The 22,016-nt window shown below is 41.7% G+C and overlaps 1 protein-coding gene across 4 annotated transcripts in view; it reads right to left on the bottom strand.

Annotated features, from left to right (window-relative positions):
- KCNIP1 (potassium voltage-gated channel interacting protein 1) overlaps window positions 1-22,016 on the bottom strand; it is a 402,876-nt gene that overhangs the window by 12,002 nt on the left and 368,858 nt on the right. For 3 of the 4 annotated variants that reach the window (XM_061129439.1, XM_061129436.1, XM_061129437.1), the window contains exons 2-3: window positions 1,105-1,229; window positions 283-352 (exon numbers count right to left, since the gene is read on the bottom strand). In XM_061129439.1, coding sequence (XP_060985422.1) covers window positions 283-352; window positions 1,105-1,206 — 172 coding nt within the window. In that variant the 5' untranslated portion in view covers window positions 1,207-1,229. Of the gene's footprint in view, window positions 1-282; window positions 353-1,104; window positions 1,230-5,949; window positions 5,978-22,016 lie in introns of those variants that run through there. The other variant, XM_061129438.1, reaches the window with a different exon arrangement.

Raw genomic sequence — 22,016 nt, 5'->3', positions numbered from 1 at the left:
GCCCCATCCTCCGATAACCACACCAGCTTTCCAGGGCTGTTAGGAGATTTTATGATACTGCTTTATCACTACCATCTCTGGGAGAAGGTCCATTTTCAGAGCTCTTTTCTGCTAAAGCTTTAGTGGATTCCACATCTTGCAGGAAGGGAGGAATGCTGCCCCGAGGTCTCCCCAACCTTGAGGAGGAGGCAGATAACAAGGCCCTGTGGAGCTGGAGGAAGGAAGCGTGTTGGAGGGAGAAGAGAGGGAGCCGGGAGGGGTCTTTTTCAAGACCGAACTCACCTCCATGAGGGAAAAACTGAGCGTAGATCTGCTTGAATGTCTCTTCATTGACCACGCCGCTGGGGCACTCCTGTGTGAGGGAGAGGGAGTCAGTGGGGGAGTCTGAGAGCCTTGGGGTCCTCATGAGCCCTGGTGGGCGGGGACCGGGTAACCACTTGTGCACTTCCGTGACTCCAAGGAGAGTGACTGGAAGTCCTACTTTAGGACTGAAGCTGCTTTGCAAAAGGGTGAGATGTTATCAGAGAGTGGGCACAGTGAGGTGGGAGTCTGGGCTGTGAGATTATTGATAGAAAGACCTGGGTTTAGATCCTGGCTCAGCCCCTTCTAGGCTTTGTGACTTTGAGTGAATCAGGCCCTGATTCTCAGTGTCCTTACCATAAGAATGTAAAATAGGGCTACCAGTACCTTCCCAGCCAGGCTCTCAGGAAGTTAAATGTATGAAATCGTGAGATAAATGAACACATTGGCTCTCAAGCTGCTACTTCAGTCTCTGAGCTTGGTTAGCAGCAGACCTAAAGCCCACATTTCCGGGACACTCATGACACCGCCAGTGTGATGGGCTGACCTGAGGCGAGTGTCGGGCCGAAGCAGTGCTACCCCACCAGCCTCTGGGCCACCGGCCGGCTTCCCACCCCCGATACTGCCTCTTTCTGGCACCTTTCTCTCTAGCTGGTGCGTGACCATGCTCTCCTGACTCCTTTATAGAATGGCTTTCCTTACATACATGCAAAAATCTCTCGGAGCGGTCCCTTTGGCGTTTGAGAGAGCCGAGTCCCAGGTGGGAAATCCTGCCTGGGCCTTCAGAGGCCGTGTGGGTCTTACGTTTTTGAAACCTCGATAAAGGACTTGCAGCTCCCTCTTGGTGAAGTTGGTCTGTGCCTCCAGCTGCTCCAGCCCCTCAGGCCGATGGCAAACCATGGTCATCTCCAGCTCGTCTTCAATCTTATCTGGAACCAGAAGAGATGGCATTGGGGTAGCTCACCTCAGTGGTCACTTGTCAGACTGTAATCTGGGTTGTCAAAAGTGGGGTGTAGTGACTTGGGACATAGTGTCATAGGCTGGGGGGTCACACTGCAGATGACCTTCTTGCCTTGAACCCCACCTCTCTATTCAGTCACTTTCTATCTCACCATCAGTCCATTACTCCAGGTGTGTTGGACACCACCTATGGAGGGAACTTCAGCCTAGGAGATACATGTGTTCTGAGTGCTAAAAATTAGTCCACACAAAAACATTTCTTTTTCTTTCAAAATATCTGTTTTGTATATTCAATTTGCTGCCCACTGAATATTCCACTGCTCATCTGAATATTCCAGAGACACAGGTAAGTGAGCAGATGGATTAACATCCTCCAAACTGCAAAGGGAGACAAATCTATTAAGAAACCATAGAGTAAACTCTCACCATCTGGGAAACTAGAGGTAGGCTAGCTTGATTTGGCAAAAAGTACAAATTATAGCATGTAAAATATTAATTTAAAAATATGAAAGCACTTTCCAGTATTGTCATATCTAACAGACATCCTTAAATAATAGGAAAGTACCTTAAATGGGAACTACTTTACATAAATGAAAGCTTTGGAAGCATTTGAAGGGCTCTACAAACAACTGTTTACATGTACTACAGTGCAGTAGTTTTGCACTAGTTATTAAAGCATCCTATTGCTCTGTCCATCTCCTACTGTAGGAGCATAAAATCCAGTAAGCGGAACTTTCAATGTTTTACCATCATAATTGGGCTTCCTTGGTGGCTCAGCTGGTAAAGAATCCACCTGCAATGTGGGAGACCTGGGTTCAATCCCTGGATTGGGAAGATCCCCTGGAGAAGGGAAGGCTACCCACTCCAGTATTCTGGCCTGGAGAATTCCATAGTCCATAGGGTTGCAAAGAGTCGGACACGACTGAGCGACTTTCACTTCACTTCACTTCACTGCACTTTACCACCATAGAAATGTATTCCTTTGGACCCTACCAGAATGCTTTCTACAAATTTACTTCAATCAAGAATCAATTGCCATCCAACCTTCCTGGCCTGTTGTTGTCAGGCAGGCATCACCAAATCCATGTATTGAATGACTGTAAATCTGAACTGGCAAGAGTAGTGATGAGATGGGCAGGCTTCTGGAAATGTACACACACCATCATATCCCATGATGATGGAGAGTGAGGACAGGCTGAGTTTCCGTCTGAGAGGATAGGATGGGTACATCACACTCTGTGCATTTCCCCAGCTAGTGCCAGTCTCTTTGCATCAGATTCTTTCTGCAATTGTCACTTTTCCTTTTGAGACAATGACCCCAATGCAAAACGAATCCATCAAAGTGAGTTTATATCTTGTACCTCTTCTCTGAGGTAATGGACATTGGGGTAGAGTTCCAAGGGAGAAGCAGAAGAACTCGGTGACAATTCCCAATTGTTATCTTTTTCATGTGCTAGGGAACACATATTGTCATCCTACAGGGATCAGAGCATATTACTCAATATAAATGACACTTTGTTTACACAAAATAGTTGCCAGTGGCCAATTTCCTTATAATTTGAATAGAGCCTTTAATTATTGTTATGTTTCCAGCTAACAAGTTAAGTAGCAATTATGAAACACTGTAGCATTCTCAAACAAACAAATAATCCCACATAAGTATAATTCAGAATACTCCCATATATTTTTAACTCATTTAAAAATAAAAAACAAGTTGTTGGTTTAAATTTTCTAGCATTAGATTTAGTAGCAACTTTATTTTAAAAATGCACAGAAATTTAACACTGAAAAGAGGTGAAAGTTACATTAAAAGGTAAACAAGGAAGGCATGAAAGTATTTTTGGAAGAACTAATGTATTTTTGAAGGCATCTAGTATACCTTTTCAAGTCTGTCTTATCCAGAAGCTTAAGATTTCTCTTTTCAGTATTGATTATGATCAGATTCTTCACAAGTTCAGGGAAGTTCCTTTGTAGAAGATTGAGAGACTCTGACTCAGAAACTGCACTTGCTTACCATCTCTCTCATTAAAAATGCATTAAGTAATTATAGATATATCAAATATTAAACTCACTTCATTAAGACAGAACTGGTTTGTTTGCTGGCTGACCAGGAGGGTCAATTTTCCATATCAAAGAGATTCTATAATATCTGAATATTTGGATATTGAGTGCCAAGCTTTTGTTTGGCTTTTTCATCACCCTCTAATTGTCAGACTGTGGTCACATCAGTTACTGAAGAAAATTTACATATTTGGGATTCAAGATGCTACTGCTGGGAAATCACTGGCATGGTGAATGTTAGGGGCTTAAACAGGGGTTCTTAATTTTTTTTCATTGTAAGAATTACAATTTACATCACAATCCATATACATAAAGGAAAAATTTTGTAAAATGTTTTGAAGCAAAGGTTTCATGAAATAGTACTTTTTCTCACTAATGGGAACTGTCCTCTGTTCTCAATTTAATCTATTCCTTTATAAAAATGTGTTGATTATGACCCTCATGGTCATGATTTGGGAATGGACAACACTAATTTGTTTAAACCTAGAGCAATCTTACGGAGGTGCCCATAGTCTAAGCATTCTTTTCCTTCACACCAGCTGTCCCTTCTTTTTCTTTGTAAGGTTCACGGTTCTGGCCACTGCAGCTATATTCCAAAGCAACTTTGGAAGGAGCTGTGGAGGTTTTCACATCCTTGTTTTAATATTTCAAAGCAACTTTGGAAGGAGCTGTGGAGGTTTTCACATCCTTGTTTTCCCCTGGGGAGCCTCTGAGTGCTGTCCAAGTGGCCCCACTAAAGGAAGTGGGACCAGCACCCTGGTTGGAGGAAAAGGAAATAGAATTGATAGATGGGAGCCTCCTTGACAGTTTCTTTCTGAGGCCAAGTGCTACGTGTTATTACTATTTTTGTTATTAAAAATAATGATGAGCCAGTTACAAAGTCAGGTTGACTTTGAATGTAAAAGATAAAAATTAACCCAGAGAGCAAATACAATGGGGATAACCACAGAGCAAGAGTAAATCAGAATACCTTTGTTTATAAATTGCTTTTATCCTGTAAAATGTTTTCATGCCCATTGTCCCATTACAACCTGTGTGTGGCGGGGAGTGGGGAACATTACCCTCTCTATCAGAATGTTAGGGAGATGGGTGTCCTAAAAGATCAAGAGTTTTTCCAACTATAAGAACCTTAAAAAGTGATGAACAATCCAATGCTGGGGGTAGTTAAAGCAAGATAGAGTACCAGAATAACATCTAAGGACTGTAGATGTTATACAGGTAGTTCTCAGACCGAAGGCAAGTTTGAAGATGATTCAGATTACATGGGCCTTAATGTTTCGGGGCCACAGGCTCTTCTGAGTGTGGATGAAAGCTATAGGCTCTCTCAGAAAAAGGAAATGCACCTGACTCACATTCCCTGAGCTCCTGTCTCTTTCAGACACTTGGAGCCCACGTTGAGGATTCTAGCGCGGGAGGAGTTCTCCTCTCTCTCCTCTGCCTGTGCCTGAGTCCTGGGCCACACAGTCAGCTGCAGACAGAGCTGGACCAAGTCCGGCCAGTCCAGGCAGATCTGGCTTCCACGTGCCTCTCCAATGGCTTCTGCTTCCCTCCAGCACAAGCTGCACAACCAGCCTCGCAGTAGTTCTGCTTCTGGCGAGCTCTCTGCCCGTGCAAGAGTGAGGCCCTTAGACTGTGAGTGGTCTGTGGTCTTCTCCCTGGTAACGGATCTCCTCTGTTAGGTTCACAACCAAGATAGGCCCAAAGACCATGACCATTTCTATCTCCTTCTCCTTGGACTGGAAAATATTTTCTGGATTGGATTTTGTACCAACCATCTAGCTTTGAGATTGCAAAATGTGTTGGTCCTTGGCTTGAACAGAGTTCAAAGACAGGTCGTGTTTGGCCTATAAAATGTATTTTGTTTGGAATTTCCAATATTTAAAGATGAGAGATCCATGCACAAGTTTGAATTTCTAGTTTCTCTCGGAAAATGAGATTCTCTGACAACTTTATCAGAGCTGAGCAGGGGCTGACCCCTCGAGCAGTGGAAACCTCTCCTGTGCCCTCTGTCTACCTCTGGGTGACTTCATCTCTTCTCTCTGCCTAGTTCTGCGGGCATCTGAGGTTTTGGTTCCTGATCTCTATCCACTTACCCTTCCACCTACCTACCTTTCACCTATCTCATAACACACAGACTACCACCTTCTCTCTTCCTCACTATTTGTTTATTTAAACACATTTTGCTTTGTTTCACAAAGGATTTGAAGTTGATTATATGAAACACATGCAATAAAATAAAAACAGATAAAGTAATAAGAAAAACTGCTTTGGAAAATATTAATTAGATTAGGAGGTTGAGACCACAGGGAAAAAGAGAACACAAAAATTCAGGTCATTTGTTCCAAGCAGTTACTACACTTGAGCCACAAACTGGCTCTGAGCTTGCACATGTATCTTATAGTCTGCGAGAGGAAAAAATATCAGTTTCTTTAGGGGAAGCAAAGATTTTCCTATAACTTGTCTCTAAAAGAATGTTTCCAACTATATCTATTTAAAAGAAGCTTGCTGACGGGGGCACAGATATTTTGTCTGTGAGAAGACTACTGACAAAATACATCCTTGATTAAGAAGCTCTCCCACTGAAAGTAATGTAACCAAAGCAGTCAAGTTAGTTTAAACTTTTTTTACCTCTCTGATACTGGTAATACCACCAGGCGATGTCTAGGAAAAAGTAAGAGAACATTTTACCAAAACCGTTCATCAAACAAGCAAAACACAGTTTTATTTTCCATATGGAAAGTCTGCTCTGAGGGTGTCCAGGTCACCATCCAGCACAGCTTATGTGAAGAGGTCTCTTGTAGCAGAGCTGGAACTGACCTCACACGGCCAGAACAGCCAAGAGCGATGGGTTACCTTGCAGTGCCCACGGCTCCCAGCAGGGGGCTCACTGAGCAAGCCCGCAGCCATGCAGCCATGCAGCCCGAAGAGAGGCGGGTGGTGAGGGGCAGAGGATGCACGGATGTGGATGGGTCTTGGAAATACCTGCATGTTTGATTGAAGAATGCCCAAGATAACTCTCTGCAATCTGCCATTTTGTGATTTGAAGCTGTATTCTTGCAAGATTCTTTACTCGCTCACTCAACAACTATCAATGACGTATCTACTATGTGTACATTGGTGAATGAACAACTCTGTTCCCTGCTCTTGTGGAGCTTACAGTCTATGAGTCTTTGCTTCTCTCTTCCCCTCTCAGTCGTAATAAGTAACACAGATGCAGAGAAGTATAGAGGGTTACTGAAAAAATGACTTAGCACTTTGGGATGACTGGACAGATTGGTTGCAGGCAAAATCCCCTATTGCACTGAATATAAAACATGAGACAAAACATCAGACCTGGAAAATCCTCCATTTCATGGTGGAGTTGGATGGAAGGAGGTCCCAGAGAGTGGGCAACAGGTTCTGGTTGCTGTTCTTCTGTCGGCCTTTTTGGGGCTATTTGGGGGTCATCCTAGCTTTCTCTGTAGGTTATTACTTGAACTTCGCCCTATTTTTCCAGTATCCCTGATCAAGAATGCATAAAGCAGACCAGCCACCACCTTGTGAGTCTGAGTCATTCCTTACCCACAACCCCAGACAGGAAAGGCTTCTTTTCCTGCTGCCCCTAAAAGTGGTGGGACAGATGAGTGTCTCGTGTTAAGTATTTCTGTCTTGTTGCCTGACTTGAATCCTGCAGGAGAAACTTATTTTACTGGATTTGTCACTCTCATTGGTAGCATTTGTACTTATTTTTCTAATAGAGGCTACTTTTAGAACAGTTAAGGTTATGGAAAAATTGTACAGAAAATAAAGTTCCCATGAACTCCACCCTCACAATGTCCCCGATTTTAACATCTTGACTTGGTATGGTATATTTGTTACAATGGACAAACCAGGATTGATATATTATTTTAAACTAAAACCCATAGTTTACATTAGAGTTCACTCTGTGTGGTATAGTCTTGTAGGTTTTTGACAAATGTATAATGCCGTATATCCACCATTATAGTATTCTACAGAATAATTTTACTGCTCTAAAAGTGTAGCATTCTTGTAGAGATATGTCTGCAAATATGGTCTGATTTCTCTGGCATTCCAGGAATGTGACAGGTATTGGGAGAGAGATGAAAAGATACAATGTCTATTCATAAGGAGTTCTTAGACTGATGGGTAGCGCACATGCATAGACCGAGGATTACAAACTCAAATACCAGTCATTGTTCAGTCGCTAAGTTGTGACTCTTTGTGAGCCCATGGACTGTAGCCTACCAGATTTCTCTGTCCATAGGATTTCCCAGTCAAGAATACTGAAATGTATTGCCATTTCCTTCTCCAGGGGATCTTCCCAACCCAGGGATCAAAATCATGTCTCTTATGTCTCCTGTATTGGCACTAGGAGGATGTTAATGCCACTTGGATGGCAGGGGAACAGAATAAGTCACAGGGAAGATTTCAAGGGAAAGTGATCATTTATTGAGTCTTGAAGCAAGGACAATGGAACAGCATATGAAAAGGCACAGAAGCTGAAAGGGCCCTAGAATTGTAAGCTCTCTTGAAGCAGAGCTGACTTCTCACTGAGAAAAACAAGAAAAGGAATATTAAAAAAAATCACAAATGTTTGGAGAACTACCAGAATAGCCTGCACTTTAGAAGCCATGATTCTAGAGGGAAGAAAAATTCATTAAAAGTGAGTCGGACAATCAATGCTGCCAGACTCATCAAGAAAAAAAGGGAGAAGAATCAAATCAACAAAATTAGAATTGAAAATGGAGAAATCACAACAGACAACACAGAAATACAAAGGATCATAAGAGACTACTATCAGGAATTATATGCTAATAAAATGGACAACTTGGAAGAAATGGACAAATTCTTAGAAAAGTATAACCTTTCAAAACTGAGTCAGGAAGAAATAGAAAATCTTAACAGATACATCACAAGCACAGAAATCAAAACTATAATCAAAAATCTTCCAACAACAACAAAAAAAGGCCCAGGACCAGACAGCTTCACAGGTGAATTCTACCAAAAATTTAGAGAAGAGCTAACACCTATCCTACTCAAACTCTTCCAGAAAATCACAGAGGAAGGTAAACTGCCAAACTCATTCTGTGAGGCCACCATCACCCTAATACCAAAACCAGACAAAGATTCCACAAAAAAGAAAAATACAGGCCAATATCACTGATGAACATAGATGCAAAAATCCTCAACAAAATTCTAGCAAACAGAATCCAACAACATTAAAAAGATCATACATCATGACCAAATAGGCTTTATCCCAGGGATGCAAGGATTCTTCAATATTTGCAAATCAGTCAGTGTGATACACCACATTAACAAATTGAAAGATAAAAACCATATGATTAGCTCAATAGATGCAGAGAAAACATTTGACAAAATTCAACATCCATTTATGAAAAAAAACCCTCCAGAAAGCAGGCATAGAGGGAACATACTCCAACATAATAAAAGCTATATATGATAAACCCATAGCAAACATTATCCTCAATGGTGAAAAATTGAAAGCATTTCCCCTAAAATCAGGAACAAGGCAAAGGTGCCCACTCTCACCACTACTATTCAACATAGTTTTGGAAATTTTGGCCACAGCAATCAGAGCAGAAAAATAAATAAATAAATAAAAGGAATCCAGATTGGAAAAGAAGAAGTAAAACTCTTACTGTTTGCTGATGACATGATCCTCTACACAGAAAACCCTAAAGACTCCACCAGAAAATTACTAGAGCTAATCAATGAATATAGTAAAGTTGCAGGATATAAAATTAACACACAAAAATCCCTTGCATTCCTATACACTGAGAAAACAGAAAGAGAAATTAAGGAAACAATTCCATTCACCATTGCAACAAAAAGAATAAAATATTTAGGAATAAATCTACCTAAAGAAACAAAAGACCTATATATAGAAAACTATAAAACACTGATGAAAGAAATCAAAGTGAAAGTGAAGTTGCTCAGTCATGTCTGACTCTTCGCGACCCCATGGAATTCTCCAGGCCAGGATACTGGAGTGGGTAGCCTTTCCCTTCTCCGGGGGATCTTCCCAACCCAGGAGTCAAACCCAGGTTTCCCACATTGCAGGCAAAGATGACACAAACAGATGGAGAAATATACCATGCTCACGGATTGGAAGAATCAATATAGTGAAAATGAGTATACTACCCAAAGTAATCTAGAGTCAATTAAATCCCTATCAAGCTACTAATGGTATTTTTTCACAGAACTAGAACAAATAACTTCACAATTTGTATGGTAATACAAAAAAACCTCGAAAAGCCAAAGCAATCTTGAGAAAGAAGAATGGAACTGGAGGAATCAATCTGCCTGACTTCAGACTATACTACAAAGCTACAGTCATCAAGACAGTATGGTACTGGCACAAGGACAGAAATATAGATCAATGGAACAAAATAGCCCAGAGATAAATCCACGAACCTATGGACACCTTATCTTGGACAAAGGAGGCAAGAATATACAATGGAGAAAAGACAATCTCTTAAACAAGTGGTGCTGGGAAAACCGGCCAACCACTTGTAAAAGAATGAAACTAGAACACTTTCTAACACCATACACAAAAATAAACTCAAAATGGATTAAAGATCTAAACATAAGACCAGAAACTATAAAACTCCTAGAGGAAAACATAGGCAAAACACTCTCTGACATAAGTCACAGCAGGATCCTCTATGACCCACCTCCCAGAGTAATGGAAATAAAAGCAAAAATAACAAATGGGACCTAATTAAACTTAAAAGCTTTTGCACAACAAAGGAAACTATAAGCGAGGTGAAAAGACAGCCTTCAGAATGGGAGAGAATAATAGCAAACAAAGCAACTGACAAATAATTAATCTCAAAAATATGTAAGCAGTTCCTGCAGCTCAATTCCAGAAAAATAAACGACCCAATCAAAATATGGGCCAAAGAACTAAACAGATATTTCTCCAAAGAAGACATATAGATGGTTAACAAACACATGAAAAGATGCTCAACATCACTCATTATCAAAGAAAAGCAAATCAAAACCACAATGAGGTACCATCTCACGCTGGTCAGAATGGCTGCTATCAAAAAGTCTACAAACAATAAATGCTGGAGAGGGTGCAGAGAAAAAGGAACCCTCTTACACTGTTGGTGGGAATGCAAACTAGTACAGCCACTATGGAGAACAGTGGGGAGATCCCTTAAAAAACTGGAAATAGAATGCCATACCACCCAGCAATCACACTGCTGGGCATACACACCAAGGAAACCAGAATTGAAAGAGACATGTGTACCCCAGTGTTTATCACAGCAGTGTTTACAGTAGTTTGGACATGGAAGCAATCTAGATGTCCATTGGCAGATGAATGGATAAGAAAGCTCTGGTTCATATACACAATGGAATATTACTCAACCATTAAAAAGCATGCATTTGAATCAGTTCTAATGTGGTGGATGAAACTGGAGCCTATTGTACAGAGTGAAGTAAGTCAGAAAGAAAAACACCAATATAGTATATTAACACATATATATGGATTTTAGAAAGATGGTAATGATGACCCTATATGTGAGACAGCAAAAGAGACACAGATGTAAAGAACAGACTTTTGGACTGTGTGGAAGAAGGCAAGGGTGGGATGATTTGAGAGAATAACATTGAAACATGTATATTATCATATGTGAGATAGATCACCAGTCCAGGTTCGATGCATGAGGCAGGGTGCTCAGGGCTGGTGCACTGGGATGACCCTGAGGGATGGGATGGGGAGGGAGGTGAGAGGGGGGTTCAGGATGGGGAACACATGTACACCCATGGCTGATGCATGTCAGTGTATGGCAAAAACCACTACAATATTGTAAAGTAGTTAGCCTCCAATTAAAATAAATAAATAAATTAATAATAAATAATAATAAATTAATTAATTTGCAAAAAAATGGTATGGGTAATGAATTTGAGAAATTGAGCAAAAAATGGTGTGCCAAGCAAAGAATGTAAGCAGGACTTTGAGCAATCCAGGAAGACAAAACCTGGATCGGTGCCACAAAGACATTGAGGACTTGAGGGCCCCAGACTGGAGGGACCACAAAGACATGAGCCTGGTAGCGCAAGCTGCTTATTCCCCCAACGCTTTTGCTAATTCCTAAATGACAGAAGTCAAGAGAAACTGAGAGGTCAAGAGATGCTACCACAAAATGTAGAGCCAAACAGAGCTTTTGGCAGGCTCATGGTGTTAAGAGATAACTGTTGGAGTTCTGCATCTTCCTAGGAAGAGGGTTCCTGGTAAATACCCAGGCTTTCAGTTTGACCCCTGAAGGATTACATTTTAGGAGCAAAACCAAGTTAGAAATAGATCAGGCCTTACAAAGACTGAAATCCAGCCTCATCACAACTCAGTCCATGTTTAGGTTAAGTTCATTGCCCCTATTCTAATACTTTCTAGAAGTGGAAGTTCATCTAGGTAGTTTATAAATTTTTAATTCTAATGCCCATGTTTCATTAAAAATGCCAGTCATATTAAGAGACAGGACCAAAAGTAAAAGAAATAACATGGTAATAGAGATTTATGAGACCTAGATATTGAACCTCTCAAACATGGGCTTTAAAACAATAATGAAATATGCTCTAGAAAATAAATAAAAGATGGAGAATGCCATCAGAAAACCAGAATATAGACAAGGAAGGAAGTCTAAAATTCTGGAATGATAAAGTATATTATCTAAAATTTATAACTAAATAGATCAATTTAACAGTAGGTTATGCACAGATGAAGAGAAAATTAATGATTTGGTAGATAGGTCAAGAGAAAAATATCCTCATTGATGCACAGAGAGAAAAAATGGAGACTAGAGAGAAAAGCACAAGACATGATGAAAATGTCCAACATTTATAATCGGAGTCCTGAAAAAAAAGGAGACATAGAATGACTCTGAGGCAATATTTGAAGAGATAAATAAATGAGAATTTTAAAAATGGATGTAATAAATCAAGCCACAGATTCAAGTGCTACAAACCTCAAGCAGATAAACACCAAGAAAACCACATCTAGAAACATCACAGTGAAACTGCTGAAGTATAATACAAAGACAAATAAAAACTCTTCAGTATAAGAGAGCAACCTTCAAGCTATAGCCAAACCCTAACTAAATGCTGCTTACAAGCATAAGGACAACAAAGACAAAAGTAAAATTATGTAAAAGAATACAGCATGCAAACAGGAATCAAGAAATTCTGGCATGGCTATTTTAACATCAGATAAACTAAACTTCAAGGCAAGAGGCTTTGCTGGAGAGAAAGAGTTTTCAAAATGAAAGAGGCCATTCACTGGGAAGACATAGCAATCCTAAATTAGTATGCAATAATAATATAGCTGAGTACATCATGAGAAACGCTGGGCTGGAAGAAGCACAAGCTGGAATCAAGATTGGCAGGAGAAATATCAATAACCTCAGATATGCAGATGATGCCACCCTTATGGCAGAAAGTGAAGAGGAACTAAAAAGCCTCTTGATGAAAGTGAAAGAGGAGATGAAAAAGTTGGCTTAAAGCTCAACATTCAGAAAACTCAGATCATGGCATCTGGTCCCGTCACCTCATGGGAAACAGATGGGGAAACAGTAGAAACAGTGTCAGACTTTATTCTTTTGGGCTCCAAAATCACTGCAGATGGTGACTGCAGCCATGAAATTAAAAGACATGTACTCCTTGGAAGGAAAGTTATGACCAACCTAGAGAGCATATTAAAAAGCAGAGACATTACTTTGCCAATAAAGGTCTGTCTGGTCAAGGCTATGATTTTTCCAGTGGTCATGTATGGATGTGAGAGTTGGACTGTGAAGAAAGCTGAGCACCGAAGAATTGATGCTTTTGAACTATGGTGTTGGAGAAGACTCTTGAGAGTCCCTTGGACCTCAAGGAGATCCAACCAGTCCATCCTAAAGGAGATCAGTCCTGGGTGTTCATTGGAAGGACTGATGCTGAAGTTGAAATTCCAGCACTTTGGCCACCTCATGCGAGGAGTTGACTCATTGAAAAAAACCCTGACGCTGGAAAGGATTGGGGGCAGAAGGAGAAGGAGATGACAGAGGATGAGATGGCTGGATGGCATCACCGACTCGATGGACATGAGTTTGAGTAAACTCCGGGAGTTGGTGATGGACAGGGAGGCCTGGCGTGCTGCGATTCATGGGGTCACAGAGTCAGACACGACTGAGCAACTGAACTGAATTGAATACTATAGCTTCAAAATACATATAAAGCAAAGGTTGACAGACCTAGAAGGAGAAATAGCAAGCTCACAATCAGAACTGGAGATTTAAAAACACGCTGGAAAGATCCCCTGGAGGAGGGGACAGCAACCTACTCCAGTATTCTTGCCTGGAGAATCCCATGGACAGAGGAGCCTGGCGGGCTATAGTTCATAGGGTCGTAAAGAGTCGGACATGACTGAAACGACTTAGCATGCATTCACACACAGTTTGTCATTGATAAAACAAAAGTCCAATAAGTGCATAGAAGATATGAGCAATGCAATTAGCAGACTTGGTCTCATTGACATATGTAGATCTCTTTACCCAACAATGATAGAATATTATACATCCTTTCCAAGTGCACATAGAACACTTACCAAAATGAACTGTTTCCTGGCTCTTAAAGCCAATCTCAACAAGGTTCAAAGAATTGAAATTTTCAGAATGTTTTCTGTCCAAAGTGAAACTAAGAAAGCAAGAGCAAAAAGAAAACAAAGAAATCTCCAAATGTTTGGACATCAAGCAACATGGTTCTAATTACTAAGTGTCCCATGTATCAAAAGAAGAAACGTTATGAAAATTAGAAAATATTTTGAACTAAGTGATAATGAAAACATGACATATCAAAACTTGTAGGATGCCATTAAAACTGTACCCAGAGGGAGATTTAAGAGAGCATAACATATGCGAACTGCAAATAATTTATGTGACAGGGTGCATAAAACTGAATGATGTGCTACCCCTTGTTATCATATTTTTAGTGTTTCCAGTGATTCAATTTTAATGTTGCCTAAGCTATGTTGGTTACTTCAGAGACTATATTTGTGATGGCATGCTGGCATCTGAAAATGTAATTTTTTCTCTCCCCTAAACATGGTTTGTTGGTCTATTCTGGATAAGTTTAATAACATCTTTTGATTGACAAATTACCCCCAATGTAATCAGGGGTGAAGATCCTTTTTGGTGCCTCTGTGTAGCCAAGGGGGCTACAAGTTCTATTTGACCCTTAAGTGTAATCCTGGAGGCTGAAATCCTACAGCCAAGACTTGGAGGTGAGTCATAAGCTCAAGCAGACACTCACAGCACACAGCTCATCAGCTCTGAATTTTATAAATGTAAGAATGAGTCCCCGGAGTGCTGAGCTGAGACTTGATAAAGATTTTCTGAGTGTTCTAGACACTTTTTTCAGTCTTCTTGGTTCAATAAAACTCAAATCATGTTTTGCTCCAAGCATTTGTTCTCTTAATCTTGAAATCCTCCTGCCCCCTTTAAGCAAAATTAACTTTATACATTTCTCATTCATTTATACCTCAGTCCTAAAAATGTTCTGGCAGAGGAGAGTCCTACCAAAAAATATTTGAGTATTTGAGTACTGCTACTTTCATTAGATGGGAGGTTTTCTGGATGAAATGTCTCAAAAATATATATAGTGTACCTGAATTCTCTGCTCTTTCTCCTCAAATGGGGGTGTTTTTGAGGGTGACCTTCAGATCAGCATGCTAGGTGGGGTGTGTGGAAGGGGAGTGTCAGATGCATACTGCAACTTCTTGCAGATGGTGGTGATGGTAGAAATGAATTTTCAGGAAGGTAATGCAATTATTTAAATGCCGCAAAGTCACTACACAGATTGTGATGTAAGTCACAATTCTTTTGTCTATGTGGTGGCGTAACATTCACACATTTTTCCACCAAGACTGAAAAAAGAAAGAAACTCCTGGGAAAGGATTGAGTCACCTAGATGCCAGGATTGACAGCAAGAAGGAGCCCTAACTGGTGTTTCAGGACAAGGAGCAAGGCCACAGGCATTAGGGACTCTTGTGTCCTCTCATCTCCAAAACAAACATTTCTGTCCAGCTAGGCCCCCACCCAGGTTGCAGAGTAGAAACATATGTCAGGTTCACTGCAGCGTCTCAGCCACAGGCAAAAAATCTCTAGATAATGTTTTAAGTGGACTTTTTTGTCTAGAAAAAGTGTCCCAGGATGAAACTTTGGATGATTTACTTAGGTAACTCCCGCAGTTCCTACAGCTCTAGGGGGGAATTAGTTATATCCTGCCACCAGTCAGGAAGCAGTGGAGAAACCTCCCACTGTTTCTCCTTTGGTCTCAGCGGGACCTTGCAATGAAGCTGCAGCACATGGAGATAGCCAGGTAATGAGCAGTGGCTGCCCTGCTTTGGGGAAAGAGGGCATACTACCCAGGATGAATAGGTCTAGAATGTTTCTGCAGGAAATCAGAGGATTACATGGGTGGAATTTTGTTCCTTGACTGAGAGGTTAAAATGATTTATTGCAAATGATGAGAGAAAAATAGTGTCTAGGGAGAAAAGATGCTCTTGGTATTAAGATGGACAAATGGAGGTACAGAGAGAAGCTGAAGGAATGACTCAAAGGAAGAGTAAAATTGCCACCTGAACAAGGCTTATCTCAGGCTGGCAAAGACTTTTCTCATGGAAGCTCACTGGATTGAGGTCAGGCTAAGGAGTCAATAGTCTGTCTTTCAGTCTGCTTTTTGAGGAGTAGTTCACTGCCATCCAGATAATATGTCAACTTGCTGAGTGATGGTTTCCAAGCAGGGAACTGGAGCGGGTGGGGAGAAGTCTGCTTGATATCATTTTCCAATTTCTTGGTGTACACATCCCCATCATAGCCTAGTTCAGGCTATTAACATGAAGTCACTGAATATGGATTTGGGAAGCAAAGCCCATGATCTGGCAGTATGACCTGACTCCATCACTTTATTACTGCTATTTTAGAAGAGCTGGCATATGCTTAGCTATTCAAAATTAGTGTACTAAGGACCTGAAAACCAATTTAATACTGGTGAAATACTCAGTTTCATAGTCAGTATAGCCCTTGTAACCCAACTAAATAAACCCTTTCTTTCTTTTAATTGAAGTACGATTGTTTTACAATGTTGTGTTAGTTTCCGCTATACAAACAAAGTGAATCAGCTATATAAGTATACATATAACCCTTTCTTTGTTAGTGGGAAAATAAACTCTTATATACCATGCAGAATAATCACAAGCAGGAAAATAATGGAGACTGGCCAAGTGAGCTTTTTCTGGAATTCAGTTTTAATGTATCCTCATATTAAATGCCTGTCTCAGTGAGCTTAGAGAGCATGGTAATAGTTTTAGAATTGATCTAATAATCTCATTATCCCTAGGAGGTATGTGGTCATTAGACTAATTTGATACCCATCTTGTAGCTGTGAATCTAAAGAGATAAGATATATAATGCTCTCTCTGCATACAGTAGGTGCACAAAAATGTTATTCCCACCTTCTAGTATATTAAGATTGTGATCTTAAGGGTCATTCTCAAGCGCAGAATCCAAAATCATATCTGTTAGACTTTCTATGTCATGATTACATCGTCTCTGATGGATCTAGTTAATTACGTGTGCTTCTCTTCATAATATAGGAAGATTTCTTGTTCTGTGATTTACCCTGTCAGAGAGTCATCTAGTTGCCAGTTCAAGCTGGATATTAACTAGGTAAAGTGAATATTAACATTCTGTATTAACTGCAATGGACATAAGCAAACATAAGACACTGAAAGGGCTGTTAAGCAGCTCAGGCCCAGACTGCCACGCAACAGGGCAGAGTTTCTGTGGGTGTGGGAGCCTGGAGCGAGAGCAAACAGACATGATGACTGGCGGTCACTGAGAAAACTCCCTGCCTCTCCGCCCCCAGAGTTATTACATGGCTCCATGTCCTCTGCCCTTAATAATCCAGATAGTCACAGGGTGCACTGCGGTGGTCCGCATCTCAGCTGGAGAAGAGAATTGGATGTTACCCTCTACTGGAACATGAGCTGCCAAATGCAGGGACTGCAGCGAGGTTGTCTGCCTGCCTGCCCAGAGGCAGGGAGAAGGCGGCAAGGTGTCATCTCCAGGACTCAGCTAAGAAGCCTCTTAACTGTGCACTTAATAAATGAAGCCTTGGCAGACACACCTTGAATTATTAATGAAGTTATTCAGCTTTGATTGTTTTCTTCTTTGGGGGAAAGGTTATTCACTCAAATGCCTTTGATTAGACTATATAATACATCACAATTGGACCTATTTTATGTGCAACTTTATGGTGATAATAGTTCTGTCTCATTTAGAAGCAAATCAGACATTATGAACTTCGTGATTTATTAATGTATTGATTTCTGTAAATGTCAGTGCATCTCACATCCCGTCAGAGAGTCTGAGAACAATCAGTGCAGGACCAATAAAAAAGTAAAATGAAATCATCATAAAAAAAAAGGGAAAGACTGCATGTTAAAAAGCCCTGCTGCCTCTCTGAAATGTTTCAGATTCCAGATCATTACCACGAAAGGACCCCTCCTTCGGAAGCACAGCCTGCATGAGACTGTCTGGGGCAGCTCTGTCCCATTTGTCTATTTTCTATGGACTGCAATAAAACACAAGAGGTGAATAGTCAGACTTGCAGGAGCCCCCAGGAGCTTGTGCCCTGACTCCTTTTCCTGGAGAGGAAAATTGGATAAGGGGGTCCTTTTCCATCAGATTCACCCCACTACAATCCAACACTTGCTTGCTGAATCTTCAGGACAAAGCCCAGACTTGCCAGCTGGCATTGAAGGGTCTATCCTAAAGGCCCAGTTTATCTTTCCAGAGCAACTCCCCACAACTACATGACGTGAGCCTTTTGCAGTAGCTGCTGAGTCTGCTGGTATGTGGACCCTTATCTCCGCCAGAGCATGTGATCAGCTGACTCCAACCCCAGCCACCTTTGAAACCTGACCAAGAGCCATCTCCTCCTGCTACCTCCTCCTGGCAGCTCTCAAAGACCACCACATGGAAAGCTCTCTCTCTGTCCAAATTCCAAAAGCACTTATTACCTATCAACAATCACCCAGTGGGTATCAGAATCTACCTTTGGGCATTTCATTGTGGGGTGAGATGGGGTGGGGAAGGGGGACTGTGTCTTGTTTTTTTTTTTTCCTACCCCACTCCCTCCATGATGTCTAGTATCTACTTTGCACATAGTAGGTGCATAGTAAGTGCTCATGAGTATATGCATGCATGCTAAGTTGCTTCAGTGGTGTTCGATTCTTTGCGCCCACATGGACCGTAGCCCTCCAGGCTCCTCTGTCCATGGGATTCTCCAGGCAAGAATACTGTAGTGGGTTGCCATGCTCTCCTCCAGGGGATCTTCCCAACCCAGGGATCAAACCCATGTCTCTTATGTCTTCTGCATTGGCAGGAGGGTTCTTTACCACTAGTGCCATCTGGGAAACCTCTAGTAAGTGCTAGAAGTATGTAGAGCTATTAGGAGCTGAATGGGAGTTACATTAGGCGTCCCAAGACAGCAGCCAAGAGACTATCTGGAGAACAGTTGGCTAATTTGGTGACTAATTCCATCATTTAACAGTTTTGTTCAGAAACCACAGTCTGGCAGTCCACAGGGTATATTTGTTACCTCACTTCTTTCAGATGTGAATTTTGCCAACATTGTTTTCACATAAAATACGGATTCGGTTTCATATTTTATGTGGAAACACATAGCACAACTTGCTGGAGTAGAGAAGCTACTTGCTTCAGAGCAAGTGCACTCGAGTGAACCGCAGATTCCCCTACTCCCTATTTACCGTCTAACCCTAAGGTCAAGGGGGAGTTGTCGTCCATCATCACTCATTTATATTACCTGCCTGTGTCCTCTGCCACATGACATGTTTTTCTAAGTGACTTTTGTGTGTTTTGTGATATTCTAGAAATGACTGAATTTCATTTTGGGGGGTTATAAGCAACATGGAAAAAAAAATGCATGCCGTGTAGAGAATCTGTGTCTTCGTACAGATTTGGGCTGTGTACTAGATGATGCTTCTGTGCTGCTAACATTGCATGTATCAAGAATGGGGTTGAGGGAGCTCCCTGGTGGCCTAGTGGTTAGGATTTGGCACTTTCACTGCAGAGGCTGGGGTTCAATTCCTTGTTGGAGAACCATCTTGCATGCCACACAGCATGGTTGTAATACAAAAATAAATAAATAAATGTTTTGAAAAAGAAAGGAGTTGACTTACAGGTTCTATTTCAGTACATTTCAGGATTCTATTCTACAGAACACTCTTCAAATCACTTAGCTCCTGTGAGATATGTTGTTATATTATTCCCATTTTACAGAGGAAAGAACTGTGGTTCAGAGAGGCAAGAGAAAATATTAATATTACCTTTTTCTTAAGAGAAATGGAATCAGAGATCCTATAAGACATCCCTGAGGTCACCAAGAAGAGCAAAGACTAATCGCATCATTTGATTGACAGATACTTCCTGGCATAAGGGACCATCCTCTGCGTCTCCCCCGGGGCCACTCCTGTCTCTGTGGTTGTTCCTCTGTCTCAGCGAATGAGGGGCTACGTTCTTCTATTCAAGCCTCTCACACTCTGCGCAGTCTGCGGCAGGAGGGGAGACACCGAGCAGCTTCAGGGTGTTCCTCCTCCCTTCTCCCCTGCCTCAGGCTCTCTGCCATCCATTTAGCATTTCCAGTTTTGTTTCCCTTTTCACAACAGGAGAGGGGCCTTCACGCTGGGTGATACACTGTAGAAGTCACAGGGCATGAGCTATGGAGAGGTATTTTAGCTTCCCTCTGACGTCATAGATGAGGCTCCTGGGGCCCAGAGAGGGAACCAGACTTGTCCAAGGTCACACCCTGGGTTCCTGAACAGCAGGGTGAAACTCAGGCCAGTCCTGCTGGCAATTCAGTATTCCTTTCAAAGCACTATTTACTCCTTCAACAAATAATTACCGAGTGCCTACTGGATTGGATGCCAGCCACTCTTAGGCACTGGGGATAAAGGTGGGGATGTGTCCTGTGAGTGATGATATAGTAGGGTCACAGAACTAGAGAGTAATGGGTTACGGAAGGCACTATTTAGACAGTGGTCAAGGGAAGGCAGTAGCCCAATTAGGCATCAGTAACTGGCGAATGATGGTGAGCTTTGCAGTCAAAATAGTCAAGCTTGAATCCCAGTCCTGCAGCTTAATAGCTGATCAGCCTGAGCATCTTACCTCCATTCTCCGAGACTCATAGTAAAATGGACACAGTAACACCCATCTCCCAGTCCGCTGGGACCACTGCAACGACTGCAGAGAAAGTGCCTGGCTTGTTGAAGGCACTCGATGAAGTCCCCTCCTCACTTAGCATGCTGGGGCAAGGAGTTTAGCTTAATAGTAGGTGTTTTGCTCAGCTATGCATGGAATGCAACCTACACAGAGCCCATGTAACACTCCATTAACCAGGGTGGCCAGCTGGAAGACTCTTGTAGTTTAAGAAGACGAACAAGCCAGGATTAATTAGTCTGTGAATACCTTAGTGGGTCACAGGACTCTGAAGCTATTTAATCCGAGGAGTGGTGGGTGGCAACTGCTAAGCTTGGAGGGATTCTTTGATAAAACTTTCTAGACTGGACCTCTGGCTTGGAAATCCCAGCCTTTCTGAGGTCTTGTTTCTCATCATTAGACATAAATCTCAAAGTGGCTTACTGAAAAGCTTAAGTTGAATCATAGGAGTCTTTGAATATTAAATCTCAAATACAGCAACCCAAATAGCTTCCACTCATGCCTTCTCTGTGAAGTCTTCCCAGACCTCCCCACCTGATCTCAAGACCTGAAATGTTCTGTCTATAATGATCTCTTCTATGGGCCACATTCAAGGTCAGGAGGGACGGCTGTGGGGAGATACCCCTCGTCCAAGGTGAGGAGCAGCGGCTGCACTTTGCTGGAGCAGCCGTGAAGAGGTACCCCATGTCCAAGGTAAGAGAAACCCAAGTAAGATGGTAGGTGTTGCGAGAGGGCATAAAAGGGCAGACACACTAAAACCATAATCACAGAAAACTAGCCAATCTGATCACAGGACCACAGCCTTGTCTAACTCAATAAAACTAAGCCATGCCATATGGGGCCACCCAAGAGGTTGGGTCATGGTGGAGAGGTCTCACAGAATGTGGTCCACGGGAGAAGGGAATGGCAAACCACTTCAGTATTCTTGCCTTGAGAACCCCATGAACAGTATGAGAAGGCAAAAAGATAGGATACTGAAAGAGGAACTCCCCAGGTCGGGAGGTGCCCAATATGCTACTGGAGATCAGAGAAGATATAACTCCAGATAGAATGAAGGGATGGAGCTAAAGCAAAAACAACACCCAGTTGTGGATGGGACTGGTGATAGAAGCAAGGTCCAATGCTGTAAAGAGCAATATTGCATAGGAACCTGGAATGTTAAGTCCACGAATCAAGGCAAATTGGAAGTGGTCAAACAGGAGATGGCAAGAGTGAATGTTGACATTCTAGGAATCAGCGAACTAAAATGGACTGGAATGGGTGAATTTAACTCAGATGACCATTATATCTACTACTGTGGGCAGGAATCCCTTAGAAGAAATAGAGTAGCCATCATTGTCAACAACAGAGTCTGAAATGCAGTACTTGGATGCAATCTCAAAAATGACAGAATGA

The sequence above is a fragment of the Dama dama genome, chromosome 25, assembly GCF_033118175.1.
Source record: "Dama dama isolate Ldn47 chromosome 25, ASM3311817v1, whole genome shotgun sequence".
NCBI lineage: Eukaryota > Metazoa > Chordata > Mammalia > Artiodactyla > Cervidae > Dama > Dama dama.
This window is presented reverse-complemented; position numbering and strand designations above follow the sequence as displayed.